Consider the following 24,798-nt stretch of genomic DNA (forward strand, 5'->3'; position numbering starts at 1 on the left):
GAGTGGATCAGACACAGCAGTGCTGCTGGAAATTTTTATACAATGTGTCCACTCACTGTCCACTCGATTAGACACCCCTAACTTGTCAGTCCACCTTGTAGATGGAAAGTCAGAGATGATAGCTCATCTCTTGCTGTACAGTATGAGCTAATCATCCTCCAGTCCCTCACCAGTGGTCACAGGACGCTGCCCACAGGACGCTGTTGGCTGGATATTTTTGGTTGGTGGACTTTTTGCAGTCCAGCAACGACACTGAGGTGTTTAAATACTCCAGCAGCACTGCTCTGTCTGATCCACTCAGACCAGTGCAACACACACTAACACACCACCACCACCATGTCAGTTTTACTGCAGTGCTGAGAATGATAACCACCCAAACAATACCTGCTCTGTGGTGGTCCTGACCACAGATGAACAAGGTAAAAGGGGGCTAACAAAGTCTGCAGAGTAACAGATGGACTACAGTCTGTAATTGTAGAACTACAAAGTGCAGCTATATAGTAAGTGAACAATGAAATGGACAATGAGTGTAGAGTATATATATATGGAAATTTATATATATATATATATATATATATATATATATATATATATATATATACTCTACACTCATTGTCCATTTCATTGTGTGTGTGTGTGTGTATATATGTATATATGTATATGTATATATACGTACATACACCTCTTTGTTTCTACGCTCATTGTCCATATAATCAGCTTCACTTACTACACAGGTGCTACATATATAAATTTCTATGTATATGTAAGTAAAGTTCAGTCATTCTGTAGGCAGTTACTTTTGATTGAATGGGATTTCACTGATGGGGATTTGGAGTTGAATAAGTCTTGTGACAGGGCTTCTCAGTCTAGGTCTGGATCCCAATCCCACTATGCATAATTTCCCTAACACGCTCATCGTGTCCTGTTAGAGCATGAAAGACACAAACATGTCCTCAGCATGGGGGTCCCAGAACTGACACTGAGAGGACAACCACGGTCTTAGGGACGGGCCTGAACGGAGGGTCTGCCGAACGCGTTTCCGCGCCTGTACAGCAGGTGGCAGTGTGTGACTTTCATACAGCAGAAGCCTTGGCGTGATCGGCTGCAGAGCGAGAAAGACACAAAGAAGAATGTTTAGCTGAAAATCAAGCGAAGATTCAAAACATCGATCTTAACTGAACGGCTTGGAGCTCGGCGCTTTACTGCATTAGAACAGTAAGTGACTTTTATTCAGGAGCCAGTTAATGAGTTGTTTGTGTCTAGTTGTAAATTACGAACTTTTCCCACTAGCCTGGCTATTCCAGAGTGGGCTGGGATCCTGGGATTGTTTCACTCTATTCCATACACGTGTCATTTTCCTGGCTGCAGATAAACATCATCATGTCTGGAGACCTGGATCTCTCCCCTCCAGAGGTTCCCGAGCCCACCCTTTTCGAGAATCTCTTGCGCTATGGCCTTTTTCTTGGAGCTATTTTCCAGCTCGTCTGCATTTTAGCCATAATTATACCCACATCCAAGAGCCATGAACAGGTGAGGTCAGAGAATAGCCTGTACTTGCTGCTAGTGTTTATATCATGCGTTGTATTGTTCACTTTATCAGCTCCACCTACCTTATAGCTAGGAGCACTTTGTAGATCTGCGATTACAGACTGTAGTCCATCTGTTACTCTGCATACTTTGTTAGCCCCCTTTCACCCTGTTCTTCAGTGCTCAGGACCACCACAGAGCAGGTACTACTTGGGTGCTGGAGTTTTTAAACCCCTCACTGTCATTGCTGGACTGAGAATAGTCCACCGAACAAAAACATCCAGCCAACAGCGTCCTCTGACCATTGATGAATGACTAGAGGATGACCAACAAACTGTGCAACAACAGACGAGCTGCTGTCTCTGACTTTACACCACCGGTAACGTGGGAGTGGACAGTGAGTGGTACACATTGTTTAAAAACTCCAGCAGCACTGCTGTGTCTGATCCACTCAGACCTGCGCCACACACATGACACACCACCACCATCACCCAAATAGTACCTGCTCTATGGTGTCCTGACCATTGAAGAACAAAGTAAAAGGGGGCTAAGAAAGGATGCAGACCAACAGATGGACTGTCTGTAGCTGTAGGACTACAGAGTGCTCCTGTGTGGAGTGAAACAAGGAGGTGGTTTTAATGTTTGATTGGTTGACCTGTGTGTTTATGTCCAGATGAGACGGAGTAATGACTCATCTGTTTTGATTCTAACAAAGACTATTAAGTTAAATACATAAATACTATGCATGTATATATTTATTATCTACAGTAGAATAGTATGTATTGACTACCAATGTTTGTCATGGAGTATAAGAATGGTTTCCCCACTTTCCCAGCTTATGGGCTGATTCATGAAACTGTGAAGAACCACTGACACTAAAAGTTTGTCCAAAACTTAAAGTTACGTGATCTAGACCAAATTTATATATATATTTATATCTATTAGCAAAATGCATTCTGTGTTGTACCGAGTATAGATTCATTCTGTAACTTTTAACAATAGCAGAACCTTTTGGGTAACACACAGAACCGTTTAAGCACTCATATGGCTTTTTGAATGTTCACAGTTGTATCTGTAACCAGTGCAATTACTAAAGAAACTCCATAGAACAGTTTTTAAGGGTTCAGCAGTGAGGATGTTTACTTTGGTCCTCGAGAAAGACACCCTGACCCCACCTCCTTACCCAATAAGCAAAGCATAGGGTTTATGTAAAGTGCTATTTACCAAATACTATTTACCCTTTAAAATATTTAAATGTATTTTTGCAACAAAATACAGTGTAATCTTATAAAAGACACCTAGTTTATTTGCATATTGTTTTGTCTTTTTGGACCTAATCTGTTGTGGATCTAATTCGACTACTGAGGTGCATTCTTCGTTGTTTTTTTACAGGAAGAGACTGCAGAGCCATCTGACACCAAAGGTTCTGAGCAGAGCAAAAAGCCAAAGGCAGCTATACAGCAGATGCGACAGAAACCAAAAAAGGAGAGCAAGAAGAAGCGATAAGGTTCTCGAGTTTGGATATGAGTGTGCCAGCAAGTGTGAGAGTGAATGTTAGTTATAGGTTGTGGGTGCTGCTGCTCAGAAACCTTCATCATGGACTCTCAACACGAAACAGTTTCCATGTGAAAAGTCTGCAACATTTCATATTTAATTAACTGTGCTGATGGTAGTCAATTACTATAGAACATTTTTTTTACACTACTTACAAATCTTCTTACAACACTTACAAATTTTCTAGTTCTTTTGGTGAGAATTTCCGTTTGTAGTAGTAGTTTTTTATTTATTTATTGTACAATATTGAACATTTTTCCTATTTTTTTGTACCTAAATTGGACTATATATAAACTGATCATGGGCCCATTCCCTTCCATTCCCCATTAGTAATCTGATCTTTTCTATATATAGCTGAGGAAAGCTTATCTGTAAGTTAATCATTGCCTTCATTGCTCCTCTTTCAGCAACATTTCATTAACTTGTAATACAAGTCCCTCCAATAAATGACTTTCATAAGAGACACTGTTTTAAACCTGCACATTCTGTAATTACTAAAAACGTAGCAGCTGTAATCAGGAAATACTGTACATCAGCTTAGGAACACAATATTAATATTCTAGCCTTTCTACAACATTTATGCTGGTTCTCTATAGTTGTCAGTTTTCCATCAGTCTACAGGAAACATCAAATATACATTGTAGATGCAGTTCTATTGCTTTATTATAGTGAATTTAATATGAATGTACAGCCATAAATACATATTCATAAAACAAAGACGCTTCATAAGCATTATTAAATGAGAACATCTGTGATATAAAAATATCAGGAGAAAAAAGACTAAAATTGATATTGCTCAACATTTTGTACTTTCACAAATTAGAAAAGAAATAGGTTTTAAAGGACCAATGAGTAACATGTTCTGTTAAAAGCTAAAAACAGCACAATTCAATGTCGACTAAAAACCAAATCTTTTTAACAGTAGTTAATACTCAAGGATAAAGTGCTTTCTCTGACACTTTGCTAGTTATTTCACCATCAGTAATGAGTATCACTAAAGCATTACAGGACACTGTTACTTACTGCTCCTTTAAAAACCTCTGGATATGAAATAAAGAACTTTGTATAGACGTAAAGTTTGAAGAAGTGTCTTCTTCTTTGGAAGAAGCTGTTTTTCTGTGTCGCCAATCACTGTTCACTGGTGTGGACAGTCAGATCTTTTCTGATCACTTCATTCACTGTGAGAACAGAAGAGAAATGTTACAGGGATGACTTATGCAAATATCTGCATACTCTACAGTGAGATGAGGCTGTTCTAGGACCTGTAAAGTTAAAGCTACTGCATACAACAAATGAAAATTACAGAAGCTTAAGATGTTGCTGTGATATACAGGCTTCTGCCAGAGTAGTGAGTGTGAAATGCGCAGTCAGGGGTACTGCAGTATGGGCCCCGCCTAGATGAGAATTGTGCATTAGTTGATCACTAGGGGGCAGTATTGTTCGTCAACTGGCAATCTAATGCTTCATTTGGCTTTGCTTCCTGTTGTTGAACAAGAGTGGGCTAAAATTGGAAACTTTTCTCCCTCTCCAGTCTAATTTTAGATCAAGGTGGTTGTTACAGGTAGCACTGGGCCTTAAATAGAAGGCAAAGTGCCACAGTGACACTTCAACTCCTACGATAGTCACCGCAGAATCACTGTAGTGCAGATGAGACTGTGGGACCGTCCGACACATCAAATGGTAAACATAATGTCAGTTATTACTCATCATACTTAATGCTGGTTAATCGTCAAGTTGGGATACCAATTAGTACACCAAGCTTTTTCAAACTGAACAATAAACACTGATTTCCTCCATTAAACGATCCATATCCTATAGTTTTCTTGTATTTTTTGCCTGAGCTTCACTTATGATGCTTGTGTGGTGTAATGTACCAAAAACTATGCTAAATTATTACTAGATAACCATTTCCAACATCTCTTTATCCCATTAATCTGGTTAATATGGCTTTAAGACAGGTATTTAAATGATCTGTGTTCTCACTGGCTGCCTTGTATAGTGGTATATTTCGAAAAGCTGTCCAGGTTGAAACTCTCCTTATAACTTTAACAGGGGTGGGCAGGGCTACGCTGCTGTAAATTGAACAGGTAGCTACATGTAAATTCCTTGTTTTTTTGGTGACATCACAAAATCACTATATTCAAAACAGGCTGTTCTTCCATTCATAAACTGTATACTGATGAGCGAACAGGGCCCAGTTTCCCCACAAGCATCTCAGTGATGCTTTCAGGACACCTAGCTCAGTAGAATTTAAAACTATTTTGTTTAAAAAAAACTTTCTATTGTATGGGCCCTTTAATTTGCTTAGTGCTCCACCATATGTCACAGTGGGGGCAATCAGCCATGACCCCAACTTTAATGTGTTTTTTAAGAGTGACTTTTTTAGTTTAATTAAAGACTATAATAATTCATTATCAACAAAAACAAAGAAGAAAGGCTGTTTATTCACCAGGGCTTTTTCAATTGAACCTATTCTTGAAAGATCAATAGTCCTCTCAGACCTACTCTGTGTATTGTTACACCAACTGACAGTTCAATATTGAACTAGCATTACCACGGACTATTTAAAGCACTGACCCACATAGTGCACACTGAAAAGGGGGCCATGCTACAGAACAAATGCATACTGATCTACATTGTCATGTGTTCTTCCTTGAGACACAATGAAATGGTAACTATAAACACCAGGACCAACAACTGTGAAAGTATGGTATTACGTCATAGCCAGGTTTGCTTCAGTAAATCACTTCTCATAATGGTTTCCATTAGGACCAAAAGATGAATCTTTTTATATTAAAATTGCATTTTGAAAGTCAATTTTTAAAGTGTTGCTGTTTTAATTATAGCCTACACTATCGACAATGTTGTCTTAACTTTTAAATAGGGAACTTTAACCAAATAATAGTTCAGATACTGAGACAACTATAAAAAGCTCAGATACCGAGACCAATAAAAAACAACTGAACACTGGTATACTACACTCAGTTTTCACACTTCGAGCCAGAAGAGTGGATATACTGGTCAAAAGAAAACAGGCCTTAACCTTATTTATATAAAATAATCGCAATTTAAATCACAGTCACAATATTGGTCAGAAAAATTGCAGCTACATATTGTCTTATCGTTTAACCCTAGTTTCCTAACTGTGAAAGTGAAATATACACCAGTTTATTCAGCCAGTACGTTAATTATACCTCCTTACATCCATACTCTTTGTTTTATTTGGGTGGTGGATTGTGTTAGTGTGTTGCCCTGGTTGTTGATCAGAGGCAGGAGTGCTGCTGGAGTGACACCTCAGTGTCACGGCTGGACTGAGAATAGTCCACCAACCAAAAATATCTAGCCAGCAGTGTCCTGTGGGCACTGATGAAGGACTAGAGGATGACCGACACAAACTGTGCAGCAGCAGATGAGCTATCGTCTCTGACTTTACATCTACAAAGTGGACCTTCTTCTTTCGGCTGCGCCCTTTAGGGGTCGCCACAGCAGATCATCTGCCTCCATAAAGTGGACCAATTAAGTCAATGTGTCTAATTGCATGGACAGTGAATGAAAACTCCAGCAGCACTGCTGTTTCTGATCCACTCGTACCAGCGCAACACACACTAATACACCACCACCACATCAGTGTCACTGCAGTGCTGAGAATGATCCAACCTGTTGCTTTGGTTGAGCCATAATATGTAGCTTACAAAGATTTGTTAGTGAATAATTATCCTATGTAGTTAGCCCCATAACCAAATAAGCTATGATTTACAGACTTTATGTTGATTGTTCAAACTATGCATATGAACTTCAAGCAAGCACCGTTCAAGCCATTACATTTGTTAACTTGGGCTAATTATATGTGGTAAATATATGTAAGTAGACTACAGTACATTACTGTCATATCTGTTACATTAGGCTGCAATTTTTTTCATTCAATAAAGCCTAAAGCCTTGTTTATATTAATAAAACGTCGTTTCAAGGGTCTTTGGTTTTAAGTTTGTTGGTTAATGATGTCAAGTATCAGTTGAAACAATCTGCCACACCCATAATTGTTACTGTTATCACAGATATCAAGTGTCTGTATCAGTATTCGAAAAAAAGGAAAAAGTGGTATCAAGCCTGCTCACCATCGTCCAGATATGCCTGGTCCAGATTTTCCTGCTTGATTGTGACTCTTGCAGGGCTGCTGGTTCTCTGATGCTCTATAGGCTGACAGGGCTGCGGCTGGTTGTAGTTTTGTGCTGGAGGGGACCTCCCAGCAGCAGGAGCCGCTCTCTGCCCAAAGCCTCTCTGGTGAGTAACGAGGGGGCTGAAATCTGACACATGCAGGTCTGAAAAGACAGAGGCCGCAGCTTCGTAGCTATGCCCAGCCATAGCGTGCTGGTAGCTGCTGGGTTTGAGGTGAGAGCCTGGGTTAGCAGGGATCTGGGCCCTAGCATGTACTCCAGGTGCCGAGTGATTCAGTGGAGGCTGGTAGTGGCCGGGACTGCTGCTCAGGACATCTGCTTGGCTTTGGTAGAGGGCTGAGGGGTGCTGGAGCTGGTACTCTGAAACTGGAGGGTAGAAGGTGGGGCTGGCCCTCGGGGAGACAGAGGCTGCCATGACTGGCATAGCACAGCTGCTGGTAGGGAGCTGGCTGGTGTGGCGGCAGGTCTGAGGAGACATGCTCAAAACCTGTGATATGCTGCAACCAAGCTGCCCATACTGATACTCGTCAACTGGCTCAGCCTTTATCAACGGCACTGGGAGAAGGGTAAGAATATGACAAGGAGGACAAAGATGAAGCTCATGAAAACACTTTAAAAAGACATGTTGAAGCAGATCATTTTGTTTTAATTTAGAATTGAAGCTGCTATTCTAAAAATGCTAACAAATACTGAAGGTCACTCACCCCAAAAATACCTGCCAAAATCTTCATGTATTTGCTTCAAATTACATCAAGAAGCTACATAAACTTGTTTAAATGACAACCTAAAATGGCAGGGACAGTTATAATTGCACCTGCATGTCTGCATTATGTCTCACTTTTCCAAATTACTGCATTACTTTGTCAGCATCACCTGCCTCTTTCTGCAAGTACACCACCAGGTTGCTGTTGTACAAGGACTTGCAGGTGGCCCAGCAAGTCACTGGTGGGTCCAGCATCCAACTTACATGTCTTCATGTGAGTATTCAGGTTCAAACATATAAGGTTGTGGCTGATTTGTGCAGAAAATGTGATCGTCAAAATTGTAATTGGACAGTGTGATGATTTTCTGACAGCACAAGCTTAGTTTCTCTACCTATGGTTACTCTACGGTGCATTTGTATTGTGAATTCCTTTAGCCCCGCTTTTGGTTGTTGTGCACGGAATGATACCCAGTTGTCCTCAGGAAAGAACTGATTCTCATTATCCTACATGGCTGTGCTTTTCACTGCACAGATAAGTTTTTTTTGTTTTTATAGTTCATAGTAACTCACACTCTGCCCTAAACCACATTGACTTGTATACAGTTTGAACTCTCAATTGAATTGAGAGTTTTGGCCATGTATTTACTGAAACAGTTTGGGTGACTATTGACTTCCAATATTTATTAGCAGTGTTAGCCTAGCAGCTCCAGTTCTGAACTAAAAAAGCAAAATTTGGACATCAAATACGTCTTGGCTGATCAGCTGCATTTGGGGTAAGTGTAAAACAATATTAATTTGATTTTTTCCACCAATGCATTCGATCAGCCAAGTGTGATGTTCAAAGTTTTCTAGTTTTGCACTGGGGAGGCTACAAGGCTAATGTGGCTAACAGAAGTAATGGAAACTCATACCCCACCAGTCAGCAATGTGCAAACTGCATGACTAAATCATCACACACTTGCCACCAGTTGTGTTGTAATGTAACCTCAAATTGACTTTTGCTTATGTGGTTTCTAACAATTTATCAGACACTCTCTATGAACAAGACAGAAAGCATACAGACAGAACTGAGGCTTCAAAATGGTCAATACTGGTGTTTTTAGCCATGCAAAACACTTTTACCCATTTTTATGGGTAACTACTGTAGTGGGTAAAGTACACGACTCCTGAACTTGAAGTAGAGATACTCTTGGTAAAATATTATTTAAGTAAAAGTAAAAGATTTCTATCTATATTTCTACATTAGTAAAAAAAAAAAAACAAAAAAAAAACTAAAGTACTTGGCATTTAAGCATCAAAAGGGAAAGTAATGCGAGTTATTCTAGGCATTATATTATTTTGATTTATTAACAAAAAAAGCTTTTACATAATTAAAAATATGTTACACCTGCACATTGTAAAATACCTCACTACTCTTCTGTTGCTCATGCATGCTGGTGGAGCACAATGAAGGCAGCCTAATAGTGCTAAAGGACAAATACAGTGGCTAAATGCATAAATAAAAGATGAAAAGGAAGAAGCCTTCCACAATATTTAGTCCAGATCTTCTTTTGTGTCTTGGGTCAAATTTCCCTTCCTACTACAAATGCTTAGAATATGGGGGGGTAGCCTATTAAAAAAAAAAATCAACCCACAGAACATGAAGGGACATGGTTAAATTCTGAAAACGTCTCTGACGTGTCCGGGTCTACGACTTAACAATTTGTATTAAGGGGCAGGGTTTAGTGAAAGGTGCGCTATGATTGGTTTGCTTTGATTTGAAAGTGCATCACATGAAAACAGTCTTTCTCACTTCAGAGTAACGAGTAACGACATATTTGGGCAGAAAGTAGTGGAATGAAAACGAGGATGTTTCACTTTGAAATGTGATGGAGTGAAAGTAGAAGTAGTAAAAGTAAAAAAAAAAAAACATTGAAAAAAGATGTTAAGGATTAAGTACAGTAACAATGTACAGGTAATTTGCTGGGTAACCGTATGTGACAGAAATCCTATTAGCAAATCTGTTTGAGATGACTTAACAACACAACTTGTGGCTAGTGTGTGATAATTTAGACATGTTAGCAGTCAGCACAGCACTGGTGTGGTATGGAATAAGCTTCCCATTACTTGTTAGCTACATGAGACTTTTTTTGCTCACATATCATATATTGCTGTCCAAAACGATGTATCTCCTTTCATTCTATTTTGTTTTTTCTACATAATTTGAACACAGCTGCTGCCCTTTACCAATAGAATAGACCAACAGAATTGCTCCAAAATTACTTATATTTAGGTACTTTAAAGGTTAATGTTTTTTTTGTCTTCTATGAAGTTAAAATGATGCGTATCACAATATTTTGACACATAGACATGATGCACTAGTAGAGCCACATTTAAAAACTATGAATTCAATGACATTTAGTCAATGCTTCACGTACTGCACTGCACTAAATCAAGGTAAACAGGCCAAATTTATGCCCTCTTTGTACTAAAACATGCAGTTAGTCTTCTTTAGGTATGGACAAAACCCACAATATGCCTAGAAAAGCAAACAGTGCATCATGAAAACAATTAAATCACAATAACAATAAAATGTTGTATTGTTGCCCACCTATATTTGGAGATAACATTTTTTGGACACCTTTCATGTTGTTTTAAATATAACATTCTGGAACCCACTGCACTTTCAAACAAGGCTAGATTTCCCAAAAGCATCTAAGCACAGTAATTATTCTTAAATAATTCACACTTCACACTGAACACTCTCTCTGTGATCTAGGATGCTTTTGGGAAACCGGCCCCAGCAAAATAAAAACTCTTGTCTCTTGTCTTTGGCTTGCCTAAAATATAGCTGTTCCCTCATGTCTGCTCTCTGAGGGAACAGTTCCACCTTCTCTCTTACAAAAAGATGTTAATCGCTTGATTCTAATTCTTTTGACCTTATTATTTGCCCTGCAGTGCCCTTCTCTGTGTCTAGGTCATAATGGAAAGCAGACAGTCACCTGTGAGAGGCATGTAGGTGAAATGCTGCGGCTGACTGTGCTTCTTCTTCCCGTTCAGCACATAGAAGTTGACTTTGGCTGGGTGGTGGATGTTGAGGTCTTGATATGGAGGAATTTCCACATATAGCATATTCTGGGTGGGACACAATAACTGTTTAGCTACAAACAAGTTTATTTACAATAATTCCTTTTTCATCCAGCCACATATTGTATTGAATACTTACAGTTTGGCTTTTTTCCCTGTCAACTGTTGCTTCTGCCTTCCATACTTCCAAGCCATCTGCAGGAACCAAACAATAATTTAAAAGTAATCAAGGCCTTTTGATTTAAAGGACTTGTTGAATAACTAATTCAAATGAGTTTTTAGCACTAACCGGGCCATTTTATTGCTCCCTGGGTGCCGTGGATAGGGCTGCCCGCTGCTCTGGGCAAGTGTGCTCACTGCCCCCTAGTGTGTGTGTTCACTAGTGTGCATGCATGTGGGTGTTTCACTGCACAGATGGGTTAAATGTGGAGATCTAATTCCACAGTGTGCAAAACACAGTTGGCAAAATGGTTCTAATTTAAAAAAAAAAATTCTAATTTATTATTTTTTTCCATTGTTTCTCTTGTTCTACAAATAACCTGTTAACACTAACAGCACCTTTCACACCAATACCCCCTTTAGCATTTGCTTGTATTGTTCGGTGCCACAACAAACTTGACTCCCACTGCATCCTTTCCATGACTCTGGTGCGTAGGCAAAGTCAGCAGAGAGTCCCTTTCATGTGCGGTGAGTGAAGCTCCCCCTCCCCTTGTACCTCTATTTGGCTGCCTACGCACTCCGTGTAGAGGAAAGGAAAGAGAAGACTCTGCTTGTAGATCGTATCTCTGCACTGCCTAACCACATCCTTTAGCACCACACTGCACACCTCAATGGAAAATGGCGCTGAACTCTATATTCACCAAACAGTAGCAAACTACGTGGCATCTCAGTAATATGCCAGTGCCATTCTTTACAGTTGAACTGTGGTTTAAATTAACTCAGTGATTGATGGTGTTAACTGGAGTGAACTGTACATCCATTTTGTTTGTGCAAGTTTCTCTTTGTGTTTTTTTTAAGTTTAAGCAATGGTCTTTGTTAAATGCTCAACTATGCTCAAAAAACAAAAGCTACTCAAAACAGTTTCTCTAAGGTAGTTGACATTTATAAATCAATGCAAGTAATGTAAGTTCTAAATTGTCAAGTGTTGAGAGTGAACTGTCTTGAACTGAGCAAGAGAATTTTAATTGGGTTTACTAACTCTGTACTCAAATATAGTTGCATAGTTTTACTAACTTTACTAACCTACCACCATTTTTTTCAAAATGTATGTACAATTTAGTGTTTGTGAAGTCATTCAGTCATTGTTTGTCAACATAAACTTACAGAGTGAGAATTGTTTACAGTGGTGGTGGTAGGAACCAGATATCTGAGGAGTTTAATGCCTCTAAAAGTTTCCCTCTCAATACAATATTGCATGAAATCATTATGAATATGCTGCTTGATATCTGAGACACTTCTTCACATTCATAGCAGGGTGCTGTAAAGAAAAATAGTTGTAGACACTGGGACCCCTGGCTCCTATCACTTGTACAGTAAAGAAATACAAGTCAGTAAGTTTCTCTACAATTAACCTTTTAACCACTCTGAACGACTTTGTTTACATCTCAACCATTAAATTATGTAGAAAAAATTGGTGGAATCTCCTTTAATTTTGTGCAAATGATAATCTGTAAAGGAAGAGCTCACATTTGACTTGCTTAAATGCATGATTCAGATTTTAATTTTGGGATGACAATGTAAGCTCACCTATTTATCTACAGTGTGTGGGTGTTGCCTCTGAGGTCTATTGACTTTCTCTGTAAACACTGACAAAGTGACGTGTGGTGAGTCTCTCTGTGTGCGTGTATGTTGCTGCTTTGCAAGCCTGTTATCTGTCTGTTTCCCGTTCTTACGCTGCTGCACCAGAAGTGCATTGACCAAACCAGACTACGGTGTACAATGCAAACCCACAGGCTGGCTCCAACCTGATATGCAAATGATGTGAATACAACTCCAAAACAAATTACATGCTAATGTTCACTACAAGCAGAGCACAATGTCCTGGGGGCTTAAAGTATTAAAACAGTGATGATGGGAGTCAAAGTTAACAGGGAGGTTGCTTGTGGTCGTGTTGAGAGTTCATCCTAGCTGGGGCTGAATAATTTTGGTTAAATGTCTAATTGCGATTTTTGCGTCCAATATTGCAGTTGTGATTTCAATCCTGATTATTTCTCATACGAAGGCCAAGCAAGAAGTCATTTTTTCTGGCTTGAGGCTTGAACAGTGGACAACGCTGTGTCAGACTGCCAGTTAGTTGTTATTATACTGTTAGGTACGCATGGACATTTATTTGCTTCTGATTGGCCTGACTGGTGAAACTAATGTACAGACGGTTCAAAAGCATGTTCCCAGTTTACATTTTAGACACTTTAAATTTGTTAAGACAACATTGTTGATAATGATAATGTAGGCTCTAATAAAAAATGCAGCTCTTGTGATTTGGAAATAGCATTCTTTCAACCTACAATTCCAATATTAAACTGATTAATATCACAGTCCTCGCTCATCCACCCCACCCACCTTGGGTTTTTTCAGTGAAGAGAACCCTCGACTCAGAGGTGAAGTTTTGTCCTGTTAGGATCATCTGCATACTGCCCAGCACCGAGCAGCAATCCACATCTTGTCTCTCCACAGCCGGAAGCTCATGGGCCGACCTCTGAGCTGCAACATACAGAACAGAACCAACACAGAACGGTGACCTCCTACTGCAACCATACAAGTTAGGCTTTCAAATAAAACCTCATTTGGGACAGAGCTGCCTAAAAGTGTAGACATTCAAAGTTAGTACGATGGCATGACAATTAACTAGCGGTGAGAATATTTAGGCACCTTACCATTCAATTGAAATTCAATTTAGGGAGCCGAGAGGCAATTATAAAGCGATTCTTGATGCATCTTTTGATTACAATTACATTTTTTATTTCCTGTTTATTAACAAGCGGTGTTAGCTTGAATTTGAATCTAGCCGTGCTACATTCTGCATACGTGTTAAGTCTACAGGCCTACAATCTATTGAGTTTAACTAAAATCTAAGAAATGAAACAAAAAAAATCAAGGAATATATTTTTACTATATTGCAGTTTTACCTACCTGTGAAATTCTTAAGTCTTGTTTCACTGTCTAAACCAAGATGTTTTTTATTTGAAATGCTAAGAATTTTCCACTTACTCTGGGAAACCCCTGGCACATGTGCATATGTTAAACATTTTACTTCATAACCACAAATATTTGTGTCTGTAAACGTGCACATTAGTGAGATCCTACATTTTTTTCTCCTTAAAGCAAGGCTGTTCCAAAGATCTCACTTCATAAAGTCTCTAGGTCCACACAAGTTTATTTTACAGTACACTGTAAAAAATGCAGCCTTTTAACCTAAAAATGCAAACTGGTTAACTTTAATATTTTTAGTTTACTGAACTTCAAATAATAAGTTAACAAATGTAAAACACAAATTGTTCTTCCATTAATATTATAATTTTAATGAACGCAAATGTTTTTTAAAGTTAAAACGTTTTACAGTGTAGGGAATTTCAGAGATCATTTTAAGAGAGAATCATGATGCATCTTAGGCTGTTTTCACAGCTAGTTAGTTTGCAAAAATCCTCATCAGTTTGGGTTTGGGTTTTTGTGACACTGTATCCTTTTCATTTGGTTGCAATGAATAAAGTGCACCAAATTAATGGGTGTTTGTTTATTGGTTAGAAATTTTGCAGGAATACAAGCATTGTGTTAATCTTATATATGCTGCCATGAAAATAGATAAATAGGAAATAGAGATGTTTTTAAGCCCATGTATTACAATTAAAGACATAATAAACCTTACTTGATATCTACTTTTTTTGTTGGCTTGTTCATTTGAATTTAACCAACCAAGTTGCTGATGCGTGGTCAAAACTACACGCACACTGCTTTGCTCCTATTTTACTGCAAATGTACCTTCATTAGCAACAGCTCATGCTGCAGGAGTGTCTGCCAACAGTCAAGATGTCAAAACAGGCAGATTATGAAGACAGTACAGGCTGATGTTTTGCTAGAAGATGCAAAACATCGACACTGATTGATCAATGCTGATCAATTCTGAATTCCTTATTTGGCGCATCATGAAAAAGCATTTCTACCAGCAGCAAACTGAACCAGGGTTCACTTGGAGGTGGACCGGACCACTGTTCATTTTTTTTGCTGCAGAGTTCATACCTGTCAAAATGTTTACTTGGTCTGCATCAAACAAGGTAAGTGTGAAAGCACTCTAAGATTAGATTACTTTACCTGGCCCAGTAATTTAATTCAAATTATGACACATTACTTAAAAATGAAAATCCCCAGACGTTGGGCATCCATATAAAAACTTACATAGAAATAATGAAAGCTGCCTTGACAGAACTACACTGGTGAATGGAATGATTTGAATATATGTAGATGAATGAATGATGGTTGCTACTGACATATAAACTGAAATCAGTGAGGTTATGGAAAAACATGACCGCCGGTAACATGAATACATGCACTGTATTACTTCCGTCTTCTTTTACTGGTGCTGATGTGCTGATGACCTGATTTTTCTATCATGTACTCCTCCTAGGAGCCTATTTTTTATTAGGTTTCTATACAGAAATCAATACAGTTGTCAAGTATGAAAGGTGCCCATATCCAAATATTACATTTCTATTATTAACTTAATTTAATCTTATGTAATGCAGTCTAATTAGGCAGAGAGATAGTCATTCTTTAACTGTATTAACCTATGATTAGATTACTTACAGCATTCAATAGGATGTGAGGCCACTTGGAGAGAAAGCAATTGACCCCCAGGCTGAGGCACATGGACACGGAAGACCAGGCGCACACGGGTGTTCTTCCGTCCAACGTCGGTCTCACCTTTCCGCAGCTCGATATCGGCATTCTTCAGCTTCAAAATTCCAGCACAGTCCACTCTGAAAGAGCCAAGTATGTTACATACTGAAACAGCATGCACATGGACAATAATGTGTAATCCATCATTTGTAAGTATTTGTAACAGCAAAGCATTTGTTTATCTATAAAAATTTATCAGTCAGAGGAAAAAAATAATCCAGTTCAACACAAGAAATTTGTAAGTAGCTGATGAGGTGATTCAGGTGACACCTCTGGATATGGGACTATTTTCTTTTACTCCAAAAAGTAATTTTTACTTTTTTCAAAAAAAAATTGCCTTAGTACAAACATCATCATGAAAAACTTTATGAAAGGGCAGAACTACAAAAAATGTTAAGCAGTGCCTTACATGGCCCGCATGTTGTCCTTGGGTTCTAGCGGCATTTCCAGAACTTTAGTTCCATGAATCATTCTCTCGTGGCTGGTGGTGGTGACAGCCTTGCCGGTGATGCGGTGGACCTGGTAGAAGGCGTGTGGTCTCACGGCCCTCTCGTCAGCCGTGCCGATGAAGACATGCAGAGCCAGAGCTTCCCGTCCCCTGTATCCACGCAACTGCGCCCATAACAAACAGTAGTCAGAGTTAAAGTTGGAATGTAGTGTGACCAGATGTGGATAATTCAGGTCCAAAAAATTAAATTCTTCCCCAGGATTGTTCTCCAGCTCTCTGGACACTTGCTATGCTGCCAGAGAACTTGTAGACAGGAGAATTACCGCTCTGCAATGTCTTCTGGGTTTCTCAAACACTAGAGGGAGCTCCTGAGCGAGTCCAAAACAAATGGTTTGATAAATCATAGTTTATAAATGGTTTTTTTTTTATTTTTCATGTAAAAGAATACAATCGTACAAATGTAGCTAACAAGTTGTGAAAGCTAGCCAAGCTAACCAACAGTGCATGCCAAAATCATCACACCCTTACTTCAAACCACACTGTGATGTTCAGTAATCTCAAACAGACTTGCTTACGTTCCTGACACCACATGACATTGTTTTAAAGCCGCAGTAGGAGGCATCTTGAAGCCTGAATTTTCCGTTTTTACAGGCAACTGTATGACAAACAGTCTTAGAAATGACAAAAGCATACAGAGCTTGGGAATGTACATCATTCCTTGCTGAATCATGGGATCGTTCCACTATGTTGGCCGAGCACGTTCTTTGTTTACATGCCATAAATGCTCACTTAAAGAAATTGCTGTTTAATAAATTTTTTTTAGACTTAGTGATTTTTTCATGCATTATATTGAATGAAATGAAAAGGGAGTGTATCTTAACCAACTCCAGAGGGAAGACAAACTATTGAATGATAACATTAGCCTTATTGTTCGCCTGGATCCACACAAACCCCCAAACACGGATCTGAGTAATAATCTGGACATGCCAATGTTACCTCCTCCTCTGTTTACAGACCTTTCCTAGATGACGTGTTGTCGTAGCATATTTTATATATTGACGTAGCATATTCCACTGTAGGCAGCTTTTTAGTAAACTCTGCTTCCTTTGCTATTTAGCAAAAGACATTACTGCTATACTGTACAATGTTAAGCCCTATAACATCCATATTAGATCATGTAACTCTCACATTTACACTAAAGAGGCAGTAAATCTAAAGTCTTTCAGAGAAACAAATAAAAAAACATGAATCGTCTCAGCCCAGTCACAGCTGCTCACTTCACTTAGTACTTCATACATTTTAGCTGGAAAACAATACATTTGGAGAAATAAAATGTCATGTCTGCTGATCAGCAGTGGTATCACACCTCACCACAATGCTGAGATTTCCTTCTTATTCGCCAGCCTCTTATTCCAACTTTCTGTTGCACTTTAAATGGCAGCAGTGACATGCTGACACCCATGAGCCTTTTGTGATGTTGAAATTTTTCTTCCTGTTAAAAATCTACACGAGTAGAGCTACAAAATAAACATGAAACTGATGCTTATCCGCACTCTCACTGTGATGCTTCATGTGTCCTTTTTAACTACAGCTGCATCTAAATTCCTGATTATCTTCCTCTCTGACCAACTGTTTGCTGATTTACTTCCCTTCCAAACTGTTTTCTTGATTTTGCTCTGATCTGTGATCTGTTTAGTAATCTCTGTAAAGTTATTTAGCGAGACCATAAACTACTGATCAGAGAAAAAAAAATAAAGCAGGTAGAAAAATTTGTGTTTTTCAGCTTTTCTAAACCAGCCTAGACTGATGAACCCTGCCACAATGGCCACCCATTGCGTTATGACATCACATTCCCATCCCTATTGAGCTTATTGCTGTGCTTTAGTGCACATGTAAAAGATCAATTTTGATTGGTTATTCCACAGTCAGTGGCCATACTCATTGTCTGATGCAGATAGAGTCATATAACGCCAACTTTGGATGCCATTTTTAAGAAGGAGCTTTTTGCTTTTTTTTTAAATACAGACTAAAGCGTTTTTTTTATTTATTATTTATTTCACCACAGTAGCATAAAATATGTGCTACATGTACATGACTCAATTTCGAAACAAAAATGTCAGCCTGCAAAATCCAGTTTTCTAGACAGGCATTTCTAGTAGATTAGCTCTACATGAACAGTCTGAAATTTGACTACACACAACATCAACAGAGGCCTCTTTATCATTTGCAGGAAACAAGTCCATAAAGGAGTAGCGATAGCGTCTAAAACTTGGTATAAAAAAAAACACTGCAGCTACACTGATGTCAAAAGTTTGGAGATATCTAGATTTACAATACAAATGCGCATGTTCTCTTTGTTGGTTTGCAATGCTTTAACATATTAAATTCTCCATTTTGAGGAAAACATCAAACATAAATATTTGTGACAATTTTAGTGAAAGACCACATAAATTATCCTCTTGCAGAGTTAACACTAATCAGCACTCACACCTTTCAGGTGCTGAAACCTCCTTTGTGTCAAAATAGTTTCAATATTAGGGATGGGGAACCTCACAACTTGATTCAGTTCTCAAATTCGATTCAGGTTGCCAAGATTAAAATTTTCTCTATGCTTTTTACTTTTATGTTTTATTGCCTACGATATGGTACGATATTTTATTGCATACGATAATGTACTGTCATTAACAAGTAGTGTTAGCTTAGTTGAATTTGACTGTAGTCTGAAATCTGTGCACTTGTCAAGTCTTGTTTCACCATTTAATCCAATTACATTTTTATTAAATATTTTGTGTTTTTTTTATTAAAAGTACATCATAATGTTACTTTTTTATCAAAAATGTTTGTTTAATGAAAATATTTAATATAAATATTAATCATGTTAAATAACATAATACTGAGTAACAAAATTTTTCAACAACTATTTCACATCTTATTTTAAAAGATGTTACTGCAAATTCGTGCGTTCATGGGCGTGGGGTTTCATGGGCGTTTCTTCTCATTAAATAACATACTCCAAAGCAACTGTGTGCTAACAGTGTCCCCTTGCGGAGAAACTTCAGACTGCTAAACATGAGCAAGTAAATGAGTGAGTTCCAAACCACATCTTTGTGCTTTTGAAAAAAGAAGGAGTTTTCTATTGGTATAGTGAAGGTGATATGGAATTTACCAATAAATTTCCCTGTAGAAAATAATGAAGTATTATATTTTAATAATATATATATTAATATAATAATAATATATTAATAATATTCACTAGAACCGTCAGGACACTTAGGCTGTACTTGGAAATTCCTAGCATATGTATTATTTTACATGTATTATCTTTGAATCTGTGGGATTATGTTACAGTTAATGTTTTCATTTTGGAATCGCTGACAAAAATTTTCAGTAGCAACCTTAAAAAAAAAAAGGCCCTGGAAATCTTACATTTCTGTTCCTGCAAGCTAAACTATGCCTGCATGTGAGTTTTTTCTGTCTGGATGTGAGTTTATTTTTGTTATTAAATTTTTTTTTTTGCGAATTCATTCAAAGTTTTGAACCAACAAAGTAAATCTTCAAGACTGAAAGAAATAATTGTGATGTTTAAAGATAAAAGTGAGTATCAACATGGCTTTTAACAAAAACTTTCAATATTTTTACCTATTTAATTGCTAACTACCATTCACATTCACATTCAAAATGAAGGTAAAGTGCACCAAAACTTTTGAGAGGCAGCATACATTCAAAGTGTCCTAAAATGTAAAATCCTGTAGATCTGTCAGACTCAGCTAAACTCGAGTTTCTGTAAGAACTGCTGATGTAGGAACGGTCTAAAGAGGGTTAACTGAATCAGTAGTGAGAGACAATGGATTGAACTCTGTGACACTGGGCAAAAACACCAAGCTTCATTTTCATAGACCAGAACACCATAGCTTACTGGATAACAGGGAGTTACTGTCACTGCAAACACGCAAACACCCCACAAACATATACACACAAACACACTGACAAACTTCTCTTCTTCTCCCTGCTGCATAGTTATCTCAGTAATCCACAATCCTTACACTGTCAAACCCCACCACAACTTTCTATCTAGACTATTTCTGTGACTCATGCAAAGCCATCATCCTAACTTCACATACACATTCGTGTTTACATACACAGCCTACCAAGGGAGGGCAACATAGAAACTGCTTTCACGATACAAGACCTGTATGAGAAAATGTTGTTTTTCTGATGTAAGTTCTCTGACATCTTTTGTATTTAAATAATCAAGTAATGATTAATGACTTTTTTTTACAATTAGTTGTTTGTAATATTTGTTGTTGTTCGTAATGTTTTACTGAAAATTCAAGTGCACTTTTGGGAAAAACTAAACAAGACACGTTATAAGATAGTAAGGGGAAAAAATTCCCAGAATTCCCAGAGTTTTGTTGCTTTCTGTTTATTAGTTCATATTTTTCTTTCAAATGTTGTTTTCACACTAATGGCATTTTCATATCACATAGGTTTCATTTAGGTTGTATATCGCTGTTATCCAAAAAAAAAAAAACCTAATATCTCCAAAATGGTAACTTTACAGGAGAAGGAAAATATATACTTTACTTTTAATGTAAGTCAATGGAACCAGACTTTTTTCCACATCACTTTGGGGCATTTCTCATGGTCCAATTTTTATACAAAATTATACATAATGTAAAGGGCAACAGCCATTTTCAAATTGTGTCAAAAACTGAGAAACGACAAAAATGGAGATACAAGGTTTTCTTCCAACAGCAGTGATATACACTTCACATTCTAGTTATTCTAACCATGATTGTGTTATGTGCGTCTATTTAGTAGCCAGTTATAACAAAGCAACTTAAGTTGCCTTTTAAAAGGTTTGATGTAATAGCATGTAACTCTGAAGACTCTTAACAGAAGTGTTTTGTCTGAACTTATTATCATTACAGTACACAAGCAGAAGCACTTTAGCAAACTGTAAAATAATTGGAATTGAAATCAACAAAATGTACAAAATGTTACAAAGTCATTGCTTTAAACAAGCTAATTTGATGAGATATGTAGTATTAATAACTCACGCTACTATAGTTTCAGTGATAATTACTTAGACTTTGTTACATTTGCATGCATTCAACGCAATAAATGATTACAAAGAGTTTCAAACCTGAATTTGGCAGTGAAGTTCCTTAAATTCCAATTTCCTTTAATCAAAGTGATTTTTATTTTAATAGTTTGAATAAACTCAACTTATCAGGATTAACAGTGTTGTTTCCCTGCACTTCATGCAGTTACTGTACACCGGTTGTTGTGTACAGGTTTTCTGTAATTGCTCTAAATCTGTCTTGTTTATGATACGGATATGTGTAGATGTGCAGTACTGAGGATGCCCACGGCCTACTCAGAAAAAAAATGACGTAATTTATCACAATCATGATAACATCGCCACCCCCACAGCCTACTCCCTCACAATACAGACATGCTTTCTGTACCTGAACCACAGGATGGCCTCCTGGAGGTGTCGGTGCCTTAACGGCCCCTCTGCTGCCCTCCGTCTCATAGTGGGCGCGGTGGTGCTGTTTGGGCTGCACCTCTATACTCAGGTCATACTCATTGGCACTGCTGGGCAGAGACCACTCCAGAGGAGGCAGGGTCACACTGAGAACCAAAAATGAGAGGACAGTTACAGTTCATAAAATTCTAATATGATCATACATCTCTAATCATTATATTAAATGTATTATATTTAGGGATGCACAATAAAATTGGTACCTGCAGATAATTGCAGCCATTGGACTAGTGATTTGATTTGACAGGTATTTCAAACCAAATATGATAAAGTATTTACTGTACTCTAGAATGGTTAGGTGGCCCTGTGCTAGAATATTTCCATATTATTCATTTTATGGCATTTGTAACCCTTCAGAAATAAAATTCATGTCTTTCTATAATGCTAATCTAGCTAGACGTAGTCCCAAGTTCTCTATGTCATATATGTTTATGTATCTGCATCAGCAGATGCTGCACTTTAAAGATATCAGATGTCAGCATCGGCCCATGATTCTCACCCCTAATTACTATAATCGATTGTAACTGCAACGGTTTAGCAAATTGATGCAGTTGAATCGCCACATTGAAACTGGTGCATTACCACACATCTAACATCAGGTGATTTACCCGCACATCCCCGAGGGCAGCTGATTAGTCCAGGTGATGGGTGGTATGACATAGCGAGGCTCCATTATAGGTTCCCTCTTCACTTCTTGAATGGTCGAGAAGACGGCATCTGACTGGCTGTAGATAGAGAACTCCTGACTGGGTCGTATAATCTTGGTGGGAATGGGTTTGGTCAGGTTTCTGTTAGGGCTGTCAACAAACTCTTCCAGGTTGGCCAGAGGGCCGTAGGGCTCTGGTGGCTCTTCTCTCCCGGCATTTGGAGAGGGGCTTCGAGAGCGCGGGTGAACCAGGTTGGGGTTCTGGTACTGATCGTAGGTGCGTTTAATCTGTGGAGAAGGTGAGCGTGAACGTGGCCGCGAAGAAGACTGTCTGCAGTTCAGGAAGGTCTCTTCAGTGATGCTGGTACGTGGAGACGTGGTTGGTGAGGTACGGGGTGATCCGGATGCGTGGATGGCTTGGAGTCTTGGGCAAAGTTCAGCCACTGTCACTGCAGCTGTAAAGCCGCCACCACCACCACTGGGTGAAACGCCGGGCGAAGGCACAGGAGAACAGACCTCTGACTGCCAGCTGGTGGAGGAGTTGCTGCTGGCTGGACTCAGGTTCTCTCTGTACAGGGTGTTCTGGTAAGGAGGAACGGTGAGCCGTCGATTGATGTCCACAGGCGCCGTTTGGACATGGTCACGGTGGTGATGGTGCAGATCAGGGCAGGTGATCTCAATCCTGGGGCTGGAGGCTGGAGGAGCTCCAGAGTGGGATGAGAGTGAGTGGCCAAGAAGGTCTCTCAAATCGGCATGGTGGCAAGTGAGAAGGTCCTCCGAAGTTGGGTGATGGTAGGAAGGCTGATTGAGGGACAGGTCGCTGTATGGAGCATGGCCCTCATTGGTGCAGGCTGAAGATGGATTGGCATCGAGGTGTGATGGAGCATCAAGGTCATCTGTTGACAAGCACAGAAGTGAACATGGGTCAGTGTTGAGGGGAAGAACAGAAGAAGGATCTAGATGGTTCTTCAAACGGTTAAGAAAAACTGAACACGCCATTTTAGTGTGGAAACGGAAACCCTCAGTGCTCGGTTTTATGGCAATGCAAATGACTTTTCATGTCTTCTACGAAGAACAAACAACAAAAATACATTCTGAGCAAAAAAGGGTTCTAAGCTGTACCAAAACAACACAACAGCGGAAACTTTTTGTGCACTATATATAGCCTTTTCTTTAAAGGAGGCTTAGAGAAGCACTGAACCATGCCAAGAACCACTTATGCATGGTTCTTTGAGGCATTATGGTTCTAGCCAATACATAACCACAAATAACCCCTGAACAACCCTTTTCAGAGTACTAACTTTTCAAGACATTTAAGTAATATCTTGAAACGTAATGTCTAAATTCAACCATATCTTCGCTCTAAGAAGTTCTTTTGTGGTTTAACACTGTTATAGAACATTAATGCTCTGTTAATGATAATACATTTAAAATACAATTACAAAAAAAATTCAATGCAGTGCCATATGGAAATACACAAGTGAATAACATAACCTGCAGCAAAACTGGGACCAGTAGGCAATGTTTTAACAAAGTGGCCTCTGGCATGTAATTTCTAGTGCCCATTAACTGACCTTGGTCATCCTGTGGAAGGTCATTTCCAGGTTGGTTGTAGAGGAAAAGAGGAAAGGGAAGGTCCATCTCGTCTTGTCCGGTCCCGGCGAACGAGGCATCACTGTTTTCATAGTTAGAACTCATTTGAGGACGTTTTCTCACCTCCTCACAGATATCCTCAAAAAAGTGCTCCAAAAGTTCACAGAAGGAGAAAGAAAGGCGGTACAGACTAAATAAATCAGCGGGGTTTGGCGGAAGTCGTTGTGGGTGAGAGTTAGACGCGTTTTCTCAGGGCGTGTGACTGACTGACCGTCCTCCAGCCGAAGCCTTGACTGAGTGAGCTCGCGACGAGCGCGCGAGCTCGAGGTGAGCAGAGAGAAGAAGCACGCGGGGACTTCCTGTTTAAAAAGAAACTCCTCCAAAAAGCTCGCGGTGAAGTTTCTCACAGCGCCCAGGTGACCGACACCGACACCGCTAGACTGCACAGCGCTTCCCTGCGGACATGGGACCAATAGAAACCACGATTAAAACCTAGTAGTTCTGATTTCTGCTGGAAACCGGCCTAATGGTTTCCAATAGACACACTAGTTCCCCCTTGCACACTTTCAGATCCCTTTGGGAAACCATCAGATGCATTTAGAATCATTCTGGTAACGTGTTAAACCATTACCATCCTCTACATTGTTA

At 39.0% G+C, this 24,798-nt stretch overlaps 2 protein-coding genes across 3 annotated transcripts; one reads left to right on the plus strand and one right to left on the minus strand.

The window, feature by feature from the left end:
- Window positions 1-1,067: 1,067 nt before the first annotated feature.
- manbal (mannosidase beta like) lies at window positions 1,068-4,898 on the plus strand. 2 transcript variants are annotated; one of them, XM_017682250.2, is made up of 3 exons: window positions 1,068-1,215; window positions 1,369-1,530; window positions 2,920-3,544. In XM_017682250.2, exons 2-3 carry the CDS (start codon window positions 1,381-1,383, stop codon window positions 3,031-3,033), a joined length of 264 nt encoding a protein of 87 aa, XP_017537739.1. In that variant the 5' UTR covers window positions 1,068-1,215; window positions 1,369-1,380; the 3' UTR covers window positions 3,034-3,544. The 2 variants fall into 2 exon arrangements, with proteins under 2 accessions (XP_017537739.1, XP_017537740.1); XM_017682251.2 differs by having other exon boundaries at window positions 1,085-1,215; window positions 1,362-1,530; window positions 2,920-4,898.
- LOC108410929 (nuclear factor of activated T-cells, cytoplasmic 2) lies at window positions 3,727-24,499 on the minus strand. Its single transcript, XM_017682249.2, has 10 exons — window positions 24,132-24,499; window positions 22,520-23,453; window positions 21,835-22,000; window positions 16,325-16,527; window positions 15,823-15,995; window positions 13,585-13,725; window positions 11,165-11,220; window positions 10,941-11,073; window positions 7,197-7,811; window positions 3,727-4,259 (listed from the first exon to the last, which is right to left on the minus strand). Exons 1-10 carry the CDS (start codon window positions 24,253-24,255, stop codon window positions 4,210-4,212), a joined length of 2,595 nt encoding a protein of 864 aa, XP_017537738.1. The 5' UTR covers window positions 24,256-24,499; the 3' UTR covers window positions 3,727-4,209.
- Window positions 24,500-24,798: the final 299 nt, after the last annotated feature.

This window comes from Pygocentrus nattereri, chromosome 26 (assembly GCF_015220715.1).
Source record: "Pygocentrus nattereri isolate fPygNat1 chromosome 26, fPygNat1.pri, whole genome shotgun sequence".
NCBI lineage: Eukaryota > Metazoa > Chordata > Actinopteri > Characiformes > Serrasalmidae > Pygocentrus > Pygocentrus nattereri.